Source organism: Seriola aureovittata, chromosome 3, assembly GCF_021018895.1.
Source record: "Seriola aureovittata isolate HTS-2021-v1 ecotype China chromosome 3, ASM2101889v1, whole genome shotgun sequence".
NCBI lineage: Eukaryota > Metazoa > Chordata > Actinopteri > Carangiformes > Carangidae > Seriola > Seriola aureovittata.
Window position 1 is genome coordinate 10,827,454 of NC_079366.1, and position 15,752 is coordinate 10,843,205.

The window sequence follows — 15,752 nt, forward strand, 5'->3', positions numbered from 1 at the left end:
TGCGTGTTTTTAGTTCATTATTTGATTTCCAAGCTCCTGCATAGAAACTCAAATATACTCAATGTTAAGCTTGTAAAGTGATGGTAGCAAATATCCAAATATCCATATCCATAGATAGTAACAATAATACAGCCCATCGGAGCATACCAGCAACAGGTGTACTCGACCTTCGTCGTCATGGTTACGATAAGCTTATGGAACAACTTGGCTATGTTTAGGAAAAGATCATGGTTTGGGTTATAATACAAAGTACTTGCGTTAAGGTGAGAGGACTTTTGTTGTCATGGTTATAAAAATAAAAACATGGTTGAAAGAAACAATGTTAGTTTCACTCAGGAAAGAAATTGCCCTCCATCAATCTTTATTATGACTACTGCCACTAGAGGTCAGCTAACAGTAAAACACAACCATGAGTCGTCATAAGCTGCTGCACATTTTTTTACAGGACGAAACTCAATTCAAATGGGATGCTGATATTGCTCCATGGCCAGCTGGTAAGTAGTTAGCGTTAGCATTAACACTGAGATAAGTCATGGGTCTATCCAGGCTGTGTTTCTGTACATTTGTTTTGCTTCTCTACATTCTAGGCTACTAATCAAAAATCATTTACTCCAGCTTTAAATAAATACATTTTAGATACAGTATATGAAAAAAAGATCTCTTCTTCAGAAATAAAGACAGATAGATTTTTATTTCATATGACTTTATTGAAATAGGGCTTGAGTATCATAGCTAAAATACTGCCTCTTGGTTTACAAACAGTGAAAATACACAGGGTAATACTCTAATACATTTCACGTATATGAAGAATATGTGTCAGAAGCTGCCTCAAAAGAAATAAAGTTATTTCACATTGTCTTGGGGTCCAAAGCCGAACACATGCACCCACTTTGATACATTTTACTTGACAGTAATGCAACAAGTGTCAAGTAAATGTGAACCTGAATGTGTTTTGACATGTAAAACTGTTGTGCACATTTGGTCTGAAATACACACTGTTACACCCATTTACTGTAAAAGCTCTGGTGGCAAGTATAGGTGTGATAATATCGTTGCGTGTATATTCAGCTTATACAGTTGAATCATACTAAATGTTGTCTACAGTGATTGTTTGATGAATGGCACTAACACTGCAAGGGATTAATGGGACCACAGTACTACAGAAATTCACTTTAAGTCTGTCTAGTACAGCTAATTACTTGTTACAAATGTGTCTCATTCACATAAATCATTAATGAAACAAATGCTGCTAATAGTGTGGTAAACACATTTCCCATTAATTTAATAGAGTTTACCACTTTTTAATGTCGTAACTTTTTTGCTGTTATTGAGATTATTATCACAATATATATATCATAAAGGTTGAACTTTACACAGGTAACTTCACAATCTTCTTTCTAAACAAGTTAGTGTAATAATATAGAATTAATGTCCATTAACTTCTATTACATTAATGGGAAATAAATTACACTTACAGGATTATTGCACTATTAACTACAAATTGATAAAATTATCACCTGTAACCAGTCGGTCAGCAAAAAGATCAGGCACAATAAACCAAAACAAAACAAAGACCGTAACAATTACTACGACCACCAGGTCTTCCATTACAATTTTAGGGGAAGAAAAACAGGCTCTAATTTTGCAGCGTGGCAGCAGTTGAATGAAATTGAATGAAAGCCTGAGGGATGCTGGGAGTGCCCAGATTGAAAGCACATGTTGGTCGCTTGGCTCTCAACTCAAAGGTTTTGTTCTGTTTTGGCTCAGTGGCTCTATTGACACATCATACGTCAATACGTCAAGTGGCCGACGGGGACGACTGGTGGGCCAAGCTGAATAAGTTCCTGACTCATGTAACACAATGACATTGGTCCATGTTTTTCAATCACTGTGTGTTGGACTCAACAGATATTATCCAGTTCACCCATTTTAACTCTGAGAGAACGACGAAGCAAAAGGAAAAAGTTGATCTTGTTTGGTTGATTTTTGTATCCATTTTGTAAAACAACATGTTAAAAGATAGTGTTTTAATCCTTTGGAGAAGGAATCTGTTGCATACTGTGCATAATAATTGGAAACAAACCATTACACACGTGTGAAATATTGCATGAAACCGTAGAAATGAAATTTAATACTGTTTTTTTTTTTTGCATTTTATGGAATAGCCTTCATTTAGTAGCTACTGCCTACTGTACATTGCATTAAAAAACATTTAGTAAAATTATACACACAATATAAAAATAAAACCATTACTTATAGAAGACACATCTGATAATAAAGTGGCTCAAATATATATAAAAAAGGAAGCTCAAAAACTTACTATTTGCCACCGTGAACATTCCCTTTGTGACATTTATCATTCAGCTTCATGTTTTATGTGACAAATTACTAGCTTTTCATTCCTACCAAGGACAGGTGTTGGTATGAAAATACTGCCATTAAATTGCTCTGTTGTCACGATGACATACAGTTATCCGGTCCCTTTGATAAGGTGTAAAGAAACTGTCCAGAATTATAATGCTCTTTTGCTTCTTGCTAAAAATAAATGAAATAGAAAGTCACGCTTTTTTGAGTTTCACAGGTTTCTTCATGTTACATGTTTTACTGAATAAATATTTGGTCTTTGTTTGTTGATATGTTCAATCAATGAAAAAGCTGCATGGATAAGTGTTTTATTCCACTTCTTTATCGTCTGTATCAGTACAGTATGGCCTTCGCGTAGCATCATCTTTCACTCTCTTTTCACTTCAGGCTCCAACAACAGCGCTTTAAGTATTTTGTGGTAAAAACATAATTGAGTTTCATATAAGACTTAGAAGTCACAGCGTCCCATCTTAAATCTTGCATAAAATGAACAGTGAAATACAAATATGTCTAAGGCTCTGACCCCTTATAATGAATATATAGCACCATAAGATCAGTGCTTGTTTCTTAAACAGTTTCTCTGTTTTGTTCCTGCAGCAAGCTCAAAGACAATGCAAGACCTGTGGTAGCATGGCCTGCCCTGATTGGTCACCCCCTGTGGAGGGTTGACCCCACTGGCCAGCCTCCATGTCTGTCCCATGACCCCTCAGTCTTGGAGTAATGCCACGTTCACCTTGATCTTATATTCATTTTAACGAATATAAGATCAACAATTAAAAAGTAAGTAGGATTCACTCTTTTCAAAAACTTTAAAGTTGAGGTAATCGTATTGCTGCAAATACAACTGATTATTTTCACTCAGGTGAATTCCTGATACATTTTCTCACAATTTGAGCTATTTAGACAGGAGCATGAAGGCAGCATTACCCACAAAACCTTGTGTGTGAGACAGAAAGGTCTGTTTCATTTATAGCTGTGTGAAGTAAAAAAAATTCTATATACAGACACATAGTCAGAGTTAGTTCATGTGACGCACATTCAAACACACACACACACACACACACACACACACACACACACACACACACACACACGCACGCACGCACGCACGCACGCACACACACACACACACACACACCCGTCATCAACATGCATCCCATCATTCCAAGGTGTAACTGCATTTTGGTACTAACATAGAGGGTTGGGGGGGTGACTGCGTGGGGCGTCCAGAGGGACCGGTGGTGGTGCTGGGGACGGCACGGTTTTGGCGGTGAAGTGCTGGTTCTGCGAGCGGTCCAGTGAGCTGGACAGGTACATACAGCGTGTTTACATGCATCCATAGCAGTGACTGGGAGGTATGCAGGTTCGACACAGGCCTGACGGCATACATGCCTTTCCTTGTGTTTAGTTTTTCTTGTTACTGCGTCTTCTGGATTTCTTCACCCTGCAGAGAGATTCAGGAGGATACGTATTCATGAGACTGAAAACAGCTACATTTCTGTCATATATTCTCTGAATATGCTGCTATAAAATAAAACCCAGTCCAATGATAAATGGATGACCTGCAGTTTGAAGAGCGTGTTTATAACTTGATGATAAATGGTTAAAGATCCCCAGAGCAAAAGCTGTGTCAACTTGAGGCCTCCTATCAGATTTTTAGCTGTTCAGCAAGAGAAATTCCCCCTCTAACTTCTCAGATTGTACATTTCAATAATTTTCGGGCCAATAATGTCAAATTATACAATATTTTATATAAAAAGAGAAAAGATTCAATTCAAAGTCCAGATTTATCGGATGACCCGTTGGAGGGGCCAAGACTACACCTAACTGTACTGTGTAAAGTACACTAGCTCCACCTCAACCAGCTAGAACAATAAAATGGATTTACTGGATTAACAACCTTGTAATGTCATCTGTGAAACTATATGAGTCACAGGGGTTGTGTCTCTGCATGATGAATACTTCTACTTTTGATATTCTGAGTACATTTTGCTCATAATGCTTTCATTCTTTTTCTTGAATCTAGGACTTTTACTTGTAATGGAGTGTTTTTTACAGTGTTTTATTGGTGTTCTTACTTCAGTAAAGGATCTGAACCTTTGACTTACATGCAGTACATAAATGTAGCGCTGCTTACACTAGAAAAAAAAAACGCTGCTGGGGAACGTAGTCCAGCAGCAATGATGATTTCTTTCATAAAGTAATTGGAAAAAAAATGTAACAATGTAAGTTATGCTCAGCAGAGCAGTAATGGACACGTTAGCATGTTAGGGGCCTCAGGTGTTGGCAAACAGTTTTGATAGGTGAACCTCACAGCATGTAAATGTAATTCATGTGTAACTGTAAGTGAACATGAAAAAGGGTGATGCTGACATAGAGCAGCAAGGCTCCCAAACAATCCTTTCAAACAATATGGGTGAAAATAAAAAATAAGGTCGGTTGTGATTTACATACAAATTTTTCTCTTGACAGTAACGATGTGGAATAAAAGCCCCGCTTTCTTCATACAGTGATACATACATACAGTAGTCTGCACATGAAAGTGTTTTGTGTCTGACCAACCCTGTCTCTGAGAAATTAGCTTCATATACAACTGAACTGCAACAGCAAATATGTTTTGGAGGTAAAGTAACTGTGACCAGATTACACTTTCTATAAACGTAATGAGGAAATGTTGTTGATTTGCATCTTTGACAGGTTGCAAATACGCTGCTACTGAAGCTACCAGTGAAATGTTCACAGACGACGTGTTTGTTTTCCACCAAAATATCTGACCTTCAAGTAAAATATCCACTGGAAGTGACCACAGCCTCGTTAAACCTTTTAATGGTTATGTTTACACTCTCACAGCACTTTGTTAAGTTTAGGGAAAGATCGCGGTTTGGTTTAATACAGAAAATGTTCACAGAGATTTGTGTTTATTTACAATGCACCAAAACCATGATTTTTCCTGAAGCTTAACCAAAGAACTTTTGTTAGGGCCCATTTTGCCACCATCCAACACAACCACCTATTAATAAATGTGGGGTCATTCATTCATTTATTCATTCATGCCTCTGAATATAATCAAGCCAGTTATCTCCTACAAAACGTATGAGCTGTTGCTGTTTAGTTGTATATAAACATAATTTCTAGTGTTGGTCTGACAGACTGTTTGCTGATGTGCCACATGCCAGCTTCAGTGAACTATGACGACTCCCATGACAAGGCTACATGTTTTTAAAATATTCCGTATCCACGCAGGTCTTTTACTAACACAATAAACAATAAGTCGTAACTCCTCAGAAATCACTTTATTGTTTGTTTTCACATTGTGCACTTTAAGTGTTTATGGCGTTTTTAAGAAGCAGCCTGGCGATAATCACCACCAGACATGTTGGGAACATTTTTTTATGAGGAACTGAACACGTTTTAACTACTGAGCTCATTAAAAACTGAATGAGCTGCTGCAGTTTTTACCATCAACAGTCTGTGACCACAGTGCTGCTCCCCAACCAGGACAACTCTGACTCTGATGTGCAATAAGTGATGAAAATTATGTGGAAAATGCTTTTTAGGAAAAAAATGGGTAAAAATGATGAACGCCTGATTCTTCTGCAGTCTTTGCTAAAGTCTCAGACACATGCTTATGAGAAAGACGGAAGCAGAAACGCCAGTGGCAGATTTATCGCTACTCTTACTTGATGCTAATTATGTCACAGATAATAACTCAGCTGCTTACATCAACTGTGTCAGTGATTTCAGTGAGCAATTGTCAGCAGCGAACTGAGAAATGGCCTATTTTTTTAACCATGGTAGACTCAGAAGAGGGCTGTATTTCATGCCTGTGTCTGTCAGCGCCGCTTGTGTCTGAGCAGAGAGAGTGAGCAGGTTTCTCTTACTTGTTAATGGCGTTCTTTAAGTACTGCTGCAGCCACTTGGTCTCTGGGTTGATGCAAACTTCCCGGTTGCTCTTCAGCTTGGCACTGTAGGGGGAAAAAAAAAAAAGGGATAAGACTCCACAACCCATTTCACATGCAAGTGAACATTTGCTTGTATAATTTACTACACTTCCACGGGTGTTCACATGAAGGAGAGGCGGCAGAGATAAAGAGGAAGCGAAGTATTTGAGTCTGATCTAAACTCACATGTAATGAATCAGCTTTAAGGACATGTCCAGTACTGGAGAATATTGTCACCTCTGGGCTTCCTTTATAGCTGGACTGCCTTCGGTTGAGATTGCAGCTGTGTGGTTAACCAAACTGTTACAGGACCTCTCGGTAACCACAAGGAAATGTGACTGACATTTTAATTAGCACTGATCCTTAAAGAAGCTCCTGTAAGCTCCTCACTTGGTTTTCATTTTAGGAATTTTGCTGTGTTTCTGCAGACAATTCAACTGGGAAGCGAGACTGTTGATGAGATAAATGACCTTCCCAGGACCACACCACAGACTGCTTTCCTGAGCACACTAAGTTGATTTCCCACATTTTAGGGAGCCAGCAGTTTCGATTCGGTACCCAGTAAATCGACTTGCAAAAACTTGGAATTTGCTTGATAGCTTGAATCCATCACAACAAAAATCTATCACCTTTGGTCACTTGAGAACATTTTTAATGGCAGTTTTAACTGACTGGTGTCAGTAAAGTTGTACCATTTATCTAAGAAAACAACAAAACAAACATGAAAGTTGTGTGACGCACATTGTGAACTGTGTTTTCTGCATTTAAATTGTTGCTGATCAGCAGTATCAGACATTGGAGCGAGCTTCAATGCACCAATATGATTTTCAGGACAATCCCCGCTCACAACCTGCAAGCAACAAACAGACACCAACTATGATTTGAAATAAAGGCGACAAATTCCTCGCTGTGCTCTCTTATGCATGAAGTGGTGAAGTCTATGGAAAAGAACGGCTTCTTGCAACGTGGGAAAATTAACAAAAAAACTCATTGTTAATTTAGTTAACGGTGGTGAGAAATGTACAATAGAAGCAATTTGCACTTATTAAACCAAAACATGCAAAACCACTGGTATGGTCTTTTCAACTTAAAGGCGCCAGGCAACATTTATAATTCCCCTAAGCACAATAAAGAGCATAATATACGTTTGGGTGGGTAATAAAGGGGAAGTTGAAGAGATAATGCTCTAAAGATGCTGTAGGTTAAGCGCAGTGTACCTGTATGTCTTTAACTTGATCTGTGGCTAATAAATCACAATAATGTCATCTATTTATTTATTTTTTGTGATGGCCCACTTCAACAAAAGCTCAACTTAATCTCTAATCTGACAAAACATCGCACGACACATCCCGGTTAAAGCCCGAGGATTACTACATCTGACAAGATCACCTTAATGTCAAGAGTAAAAAATCGCCTCCGTGCTGTTTCATTTAACATCAGCTAACCTGCATTATTCTAGAAAGCAACACAGATCCCTTTGTTAGTGCATATGATAAGATGAGATAAAAAAATACGGACCTATTTAACAAATCGACCCCTGTTGAACAAATCAAAGGACCTTGGTGTTGAAATGAGCACAATACGTCGGGATAATATCTGATGTGGTTTATGAAGGCTGAACTCAGAAACACCTTGGCTAAGCTCTAAAAACCTCAGCACATCCTACAACACATCCAAGCTGAAAAAGCGGAGGCTTAACTGCACATAACAGGCTGTCACCCTGCGGTCGGCGGTGAAAAATCACAGCTCCCTGTTTCCACTCAGGGACAGCTGGGAGGAAGGCTCACATCGCAGATCACGCTGCACTGTAGGTCTTGTAAAACTGTCTCTGCACGGCGCTCAGAGAATCTTAACACGTAGTTTGATGCAAACTTTTTATCTGGCAAAAGATTTTGGTCGGGCTGGTTTGGTTTAAAAAAGTCCCGAAAGGCCCAATTAAACAGTGATGTTGGTCTTAATGAGGGAATACATCTCACATCTCACATCAAAAGGTGCATTTTCAGTCATTTTCACAGCCCTCTCTGTTCCTGCCAATGTTATTTTTGGACACTGTAAGACAGCTAAAGCTCTAGTTATCAAATGTTCAGGCAAATGTAAGAGAAGCATTTTATGAGTGTGGAACACAATACATCTGATGATAATAAAACATTTAAAAGGCGTCTTCAAGGTCTCAGTCACTGTTCCTATCCATTTAAGTGGTATTAAGGTTGTGCGTTATCTTTGCATCTCTGTGTAATGCTGTGTTACCTATCTGATTCTCTTTGGGCTAGAACAGTAAATAAAAAATAAAAATGTTGCTTTTTCTTTTTTCATGCAGGGACGTCAGTTTGATCCCACTTCATGATTTACAGCTCTGTGGTCACAGAGAGTGTGTGTTCTTGCGAGTGAAGTCTGGTTTGTTGATGGAGAGCCGAGCCAAATATTTAGGAGAGGATTTGTTCTGTTATCAGACACTGCTCTGCTGGGCTGAACAGGGGGGTGGTTGGTTGGGTGGGCAGGGGAGAAGCAGTGGGGTCTCACCCCTTCCAAACATGTGGGTCTCACACCTCGGTGGCAAAAGGTCGTGTATGAGAGTTAACAACTCGGAGGTGTAGCGCCTCACTGCTCCTCTTTCTCCTCCTTCCATCTCTCCATCACACGACTCTGCAAATTAAACACATTCCTCTCCGCCTCGAACTGCTGTCTGATTCAATTTGTACCCCCACCTTCTCCTCCACCCCTGCTACCCCTTTAATGTGCCACCTCCCCGTTTTCTCACCCCATTTAGATGGACACACACGAGCAAATGAGCAAATGGCCCCGAAACTTAAAAGAGCGGTTCAGGAGCATCAATCCAAGCATCAGCCCCAAAGCCCTCAAACTAACATGTGAGTCAGGAGGCCAAACAGCTCAGTAACTGGATCTGCGTTTGCTTTTCCTCCAGGGATGTCCCCTTCTTCCCCTCCTCTTTTATTTTATTAGGGAAGGCCAGCTCATCCGCTCGGGAGCCCTCTGCTGTTTTGATGTGTCTCCCTTCATCCTGTTTATCTGTCTGCTTGTCTGGATGACCAACTGAGAACCTAAACCCTAATTGACTTGGCTGGAATTTGAGGGCTGGAGTTCCACAAGCAGCAGGTAGTAATTACTTCACAGCAAGTTAATACCAACAGCATGCTGGGATAGGTTGGGTGGGTGGGGGGTAGGATGAGGGCGCACGGTGGGACACAGGGAGTGTGGGGGCGGGTGGGTGGGTGGTGGTTGTGGGTGGGGGGGCTATAGTGTTACTGGCTTTCTTTCATCTGTCTCAATAGAGATACAGGAGCGGCGCTCTGCGGGCGCCTCGTCTCAGTGACTTCTTGACTCCTCACCCTGTTTTCTGGAGGGAAGTTTTTTGGCCCGGCCGGGGCACTTTGTGTCCTCTCTGACCTTTTACCACTCAGTCACCCCTTCTAACAGTCAACCCCTCCATCCTTTTTTTGGCAGAATCCCCGTGGACTTTAACCTTTTTGGCTGTGAGGCTTCTGCCATCCCATTTTCTATAGCGAAACAAATGAATGGAGCTGTTTAGTTAATGTGTTCCAGACCACTGACATTATACTCAATGTTGCCGGGCAGTTTGAGTTGGGAAATGAAAAAAAAAAAAAAAAAAGTGGATGAGGGACACAGGGGGTCAGCAGAAATACAAAGGTAATCACTTTGACCTTTAATTATTGCTTCCTTTGCAAAACAGAAACAGCCCCCTTGAGTTCTGGCCGTCACTGCTTTCCTCCTTCTGAGTGGATCATGTTGTTTTAAAGTCAGGCCCCTCATTCAGGAAATTATGGAAGGATATTAACATTATACTTCACACATCCATCCCTAATCTACACTGTATTCAAATAACAAATGATTTATTAGCTTTTATGATATGCAATTCATCAAATAACAGTGAAAAGTGAGAAATTAATGGGATTAAAGACCAAAAGAATAAATACATAAGGACAATGAAACACTAGACCTATAACATATGGTCAGAATGATTAGGTGTTAGGTAACTGTGCAAACTGTACAATGGCTTAATAGGAATCAAGGGTGCTGAAATGGGAGCGGCAGAGGCTGTAAATAAAGCACCATCAGCTTAAAGACGAGGTAATCAGTCAATGATTCAAACATGTTCTTATTGTGAGGCACTGTCACTGACAGTGAGCACTCTCAGTAGCTTTTATTGTACAATGTTGGACAAATTTAATTTTCATTTAAATTAAGATTTTACAATACTTCTATGGTTGCAGGATTTCTGAAGCAAACATGTGAATAAGTAATCCTATAAATAAATTGATTTCCTTTAAGTTACTTTTTATTTTCATCATTTAGTACTTTGCCACTTATTATAGTCCTAAAGATTATTGATATTCTTATTGAAATTATATCAAGATTAAACATTGAACTGAAATGCATGTCACTATAAAGACATTTGGAGATCGCATTCAAATATATCAAATATGACCAGGTCTGATCAGCTAGATTCCACCTGCACTGTTGCAATAAATAAAAATGATTTGTGACACATTGCAATTTTTACTTCAGTGCTGCTCCTGATGGACGGACAGTACACAGCAACTCATTCATGCATCACGTCCCTACGAGGACTGTGCATGGACCCAACAAGGATCAACCCCAAATTGTCCTGTCCCTGACCAGCCGGCTACATGAGTGTCCAGTAAAAACACAGGCTTTCAAGTCCCTAAAGATGAGGGGGGCCATGTTCTGTAATATGTCCAAAGACAGCAGGACACCAGAAGCTTGACTTGTCTTTGATCAGCACAGTCATTAAAATCCACCTAAATGCACCGACATGTAGAAGAATGAACTCAAACAAGCCACATGAGTGACAGAATAATTGAAACGATCATAATCACTGCAGCAATTTCATACTTATTGACTTACATGACTTGGAAGGGGCAGTTGGGCGTGTGGAGGAACTTGAGCTCTTTGATGGAGCGCTGAGGAACCGTGTTGAGGGTTGAACGACACCAACACCGCTCGACCAGGCTGATGGGCTTTGCTGCAAACGCGCGAGGAAAAGGACAAATGAGCAGTGATGTTAGAAAAGAAGTGTTACAAGGGAGCAAGTAGCCGACACAAGCATTGTCTGCATTTGAACTAGATTATGCAGTTCAGCAGCAGATCAAGTGACTGCTATAAAGAACAGCAAACTGCCTGAATTTTAAACAATTTAAAAGGGTCGTTAAGGATTAAAACTGAAAATTCAAACACAGTAGCTTCGACTCCATTTCAGTTGCAATTAAATGCATCACTGCCCTCAGAAGACAAATTAAAAACATGTTTAATCTACTGTAACAAGTCTTTAAAAGCATGGGAACGTATGAGTTTACCTGCTGCAGCTCTGAACAACATGTTCATTAAAAAGAGATTAGCCCTTTCTGACCAGTCACTCACACACACACACACACACACACACACATGCAGAATTTTAGCTTTTCACTCTCGGGGCATTCAGCCCCGCCACTCTAAAGGAGAAGGGCCCTCAACATTCAATTTCCAATATTCGCCTCTTTTATGAAAGAGCACTCGGAGGCTCAGACGGCATCAACAGCCTCTGTGGAAATCACCTCGAGTACATTCTTAAAATGATTACAAATCACCCCTGTGCCTCCATGGAGGCTTGCGGGGGGCCCAGAGGAGAGCAGACGCACACGAATAACTCCAAATACATGCAATTACAAACCGATTGTAGTTTTTTGCTTATTTGCCTTCTTAAAATACAACAGAGTCTCCAAGGAAATAGTGAAGGAGGTTGTGAAAATGTCAGTGCAGGGATGAAAGGCAACATGCTGCAGTAACACTTAAAATGAATTAAGAAATCAGCCTAATAGCCTTAACTGGAATCCTAATAGATTGGGCGTGAATGGGGGGAAAAAAAAAACTGGATCAAAGCTGCAGTGAAAGTCAAGGAATTATAAAAGGTCACGGGGCAGATGCTCAGTTTGATTTTTATAGACTCGTTCTGTGTATTTCCTGACCAGATAAACGCACAAATCAACAAAATCAAGTGCATCAGGTGTAACTAACAGACCTTTGTTCTGCCGGTTCAGCATATTCCTATTGATATGCTTGTTTATAATGCGACACCAAATGTCCTGCCACAAATGGCTAAATCCTCAGTAATATCAGCCTAATGATTCACACCCATTCACCCATTCTTTTCTCATGCTAACTAAGGGATCATTATGCAGCACGCAGCACCAGGGCCAGAAGCGAGCATCTACTGCTATCACCAGCGCATTGTTTATCCCTAATTAGAAACTAATGAAAAGAAAGCAAAGAGAAAAGACAAATACACACATTTAGACCTAAGTCTTTAATGTGCAATCAGGGGTCTCACTGGGGCCGAAACAACAAGCTTAGCATAAGGCATGCCTGACTTGTCCCCTACCAAGGTTAACGTGAGGGTGATGCATGTGGGGTCAGAACTTCTCCACCACTGATACATGAAGGATTTTAGCTCAAAATACTAAATACAGTTTTTCATGGAAAAATATTACAGTTACTAAAATGTTACAGAAAGCTCCAGCAGTGATGCAGATGAACTTCTATATCAGTAATCCAGGGCTGCAACTAATTACTGATTAATTTTCTGAATATTTCTCATTTAATTGTTCGTTCCCAGTTAACACCTTCAACTTGCTCAGACCCCAAAGTTAGAAATCTCATAAAACCAGCAAAAATTCACATTTGATAAGTCAGAACCAGTTAATTACTGGCTATACTCCTTTAAAAAAAAAAAAAAGCTGTCTATTATGAATCAATCTCAAAATCCTTACAGAAATATGTTCAACAAATCAATTAATCGACTAATTTAACACAGATCACTGGTGGATGAATCATGATCAAATATAAGTTTACTCTCTGCTCACTATTTGTCCATGTCTCAAAAAACATGAGCTGTAATAAGCAAAGCAGGGAATAAAAGTGCTGTGATTTACTTCCACAGCCAGAAGAGCAACAGCACTACAGGATTGGTCAAAAAGATTTCTTTGTTTTTGTGCAACAAGTGAAACTCATCAACCATCAAACTATAACAACACTTGGAGGAATAAAACTGTGACAATGACAAAGTAAAAAAAATTAAAACATGAAGCCAAACAGAATCTCCAGACATTCAGCTGATTTTCTAATAAAGCTATTCATTAGTTTCTACAGCCAATATTAATATAATATAAGCTCAAGCATCCACACCGTCCAAGCAGCAAAACCCTTTCCCCACCTTTAACAGTGAAACATCTCATCTAGCAAAATTTCCCAGAAAAAAAAAATGTATCAAAACTCCCAGTAATGATCAGCCTATCGACCCTCTCCTGGACTCACCATTGGAGGTTGGTGCATGTGTGGCCACGGCCAGCAGAGCCATCAGTGCCAAGAGTTTGACATCCATGGTGGTGGGTGAACAGGCTGCAGGAGGGTTGCTCTCACTCTCTCTCTCTTTCTCTCTCTCTCCCTCTGCTACAATCCAGGGCACAACTGTGACCGCCAGCTCCGCTCTGCACTGTGTTAAATCTTCAGATGGGAGGGAGAGAGAGCGAGAGCAAGAGAGAGAGAGGGAAAGGGAGGGAGGGAGGGAGGGGAGAGGGAGTCCCACTTTCTCAGGAGGGAGGGAGGGGGGGGGGTCCCAGCATGAGAGGAGAGGAGGTGAGAGGAGGGGAGTGGAGGCAGCAGCAGAGAGTCAGTAGAGACTTCCTCGATTGTAAATGTGTTGGCTGGGAATCAAGGAGAAAGTCTGAGGGGAATTCTTTCTCTCTCTCTCTCTTTCTCTCTCTCTCTCTCTCTCTCTCTCTCTCTCTTCTGATTTGTCTCCATTTTTCAGTTGTTCTCTCTTCCTCACTTCTCTCTTAGTTTTTCTCTCTTTTATTGCTCTATTTTTGTCTGTTACATCATCTATTTCATTGTCTTTGTTCCCCTTTCCTCTCCTCCTTTTCCATTTTTCTGTGCATTCTTTCATTCTGCCTGTTCCTGCCATCTGCCACACACACACACACACACACACACACACACACACACACACACACACACACGATACATACAGCTTCCACCATGTCCCAACAATCACTCTCAGACTATTTACAGAGCCAGAGCTCCCTGTTGTTGCACTAATATTGTTGTATAAGTTAGCTGAGTTTTGTGTTGTTGTTTGTTCACCTCTTTGCCTATGTCTCTCTGTCTCTTTTTCCCGCTTGCTTACTCCCCGTCATCTGTCTTGGCTCCCATCCATAACGCCTGGTTCATGTCTTTATCGAGCTCTGTGATGAAACTATTAAAGGACTGTTTAGGCTTCACAATCGTGCTGTTAATAGGAGAAGGGAGAAGCTGTGCTGAATAAAAATGGGAATAATGGGAGATCCTGATGTAACTGTGACAGACGTCTGTGACCCTGCAGGTCCTTTCTGTTGGTGAAAGATGATTAAAAAGAAGCTGGAAGTGGAAGTGAAGCTTCAGTGATGGGCTGTCATGTTTGTCAAAGTCAGAAAACTAAATTATACATTATTTCCTCACGGCTTCACAAGTCATATTTCAAATCAAATTCAAAAGGAAGAAGAGGGAAAAGAATTTGCATGAGATTAAGTATCAAAGAAACCAGTTAAGATCTTTATTGTCCTGTAGACAGAGAATTTTCTCTGCAAGGAAACAAAAACAAAAAAGACACTGACATAGAGCAAATATAATAACACAACACAAAATGCAATGCATTGTCTGCCATGTGATGAAAAATAAGTTAAAGAATTACTTACAGTAAAAAGAGGATAATAATCTCATTCTGAACTGGATTTTTTTCACAGAGTTTATATCATCTATCAGCTAATCAATGAAAATTAAAAACTTGAACATCTTGTTATTGGTGTGACTGCTGACTTGAGTTTTTGTCCACTGAAACAGCTGATATGATAATTAAAATTAAATTAACTTGTGTTTTTGCTGATTACCTCAGACGTACAGATTTGATTTCTCTCACTTATTACCAGAGTGGAAGTTGTAACAGGTGGGAGGGTAGATAAAAGCCTTCAGACAGATGTAAGCTCTCACATGTTTCTCCAGCACTCAGTCTAACCGATGATCTGATGGAAAACGTCTGGAAAAAAGGGACTGAAACAGTGAGCAACACTGTAACAGGACACAGATGTGTGTGTAGATGTGGCTGAGCAGTTAGTATAGTGTATGCATGTGTGTACATGTCTGCACATGCGAGTGTGTCTGCACAACATGCATGCAATTATGCAGGTTTTTGTCTCCTAATGCGCCGTTCTGCTGCATTGAACCCAGCAGCTGGTAAACTGAAACTGTTCTTCATGCCAGAACTTGACGCCTTCTCTGTTGGAAGTGATTCAGCAACCCGCTCCCCCCTCCCACCCTCACCTGCAGCCCCCTACCACCACCAGTAAAAAACCATACACTGAAACCCGTCCCCTGCAGTTT

At 40.3% G+C, this 15,752-nt stretch overlaps 1 protein-coding gene across 1 annotated transcript; it reads right to left on the reverse strand.

Moving 5' to 3' along the window:
• Positions 1-684: 684 nt before the first annotated feature.
• On the reverse strand, positions 685-13,823 carry cxcl12b (chemokine (C-X-C motif) ligand 12b (stromal cell-derived factor 1)). The gene is made up of 4 exons (XM_056372538.1): positions 13,653-13,823; positions 11,211-11,328; positions 6,246-6,329; positions 685-3,808 (listed from the first exon to the last, which is right to left on the reverse strand). The coding sequence occupies exons 1-4, from the start codon at positions 13,717-13,719 to the stop codon at positions 3,769-3,771; spliced, it is 309 nt and encodes a 102-aa protein (XP_056228513.1). The 5' UTR covers positions 13,720-13,823; the 3' UTR covers positions 685-3,768.
• Between the last annotated feature and the right edge of the window lie 1,929 nt (positions 13,824-15,752).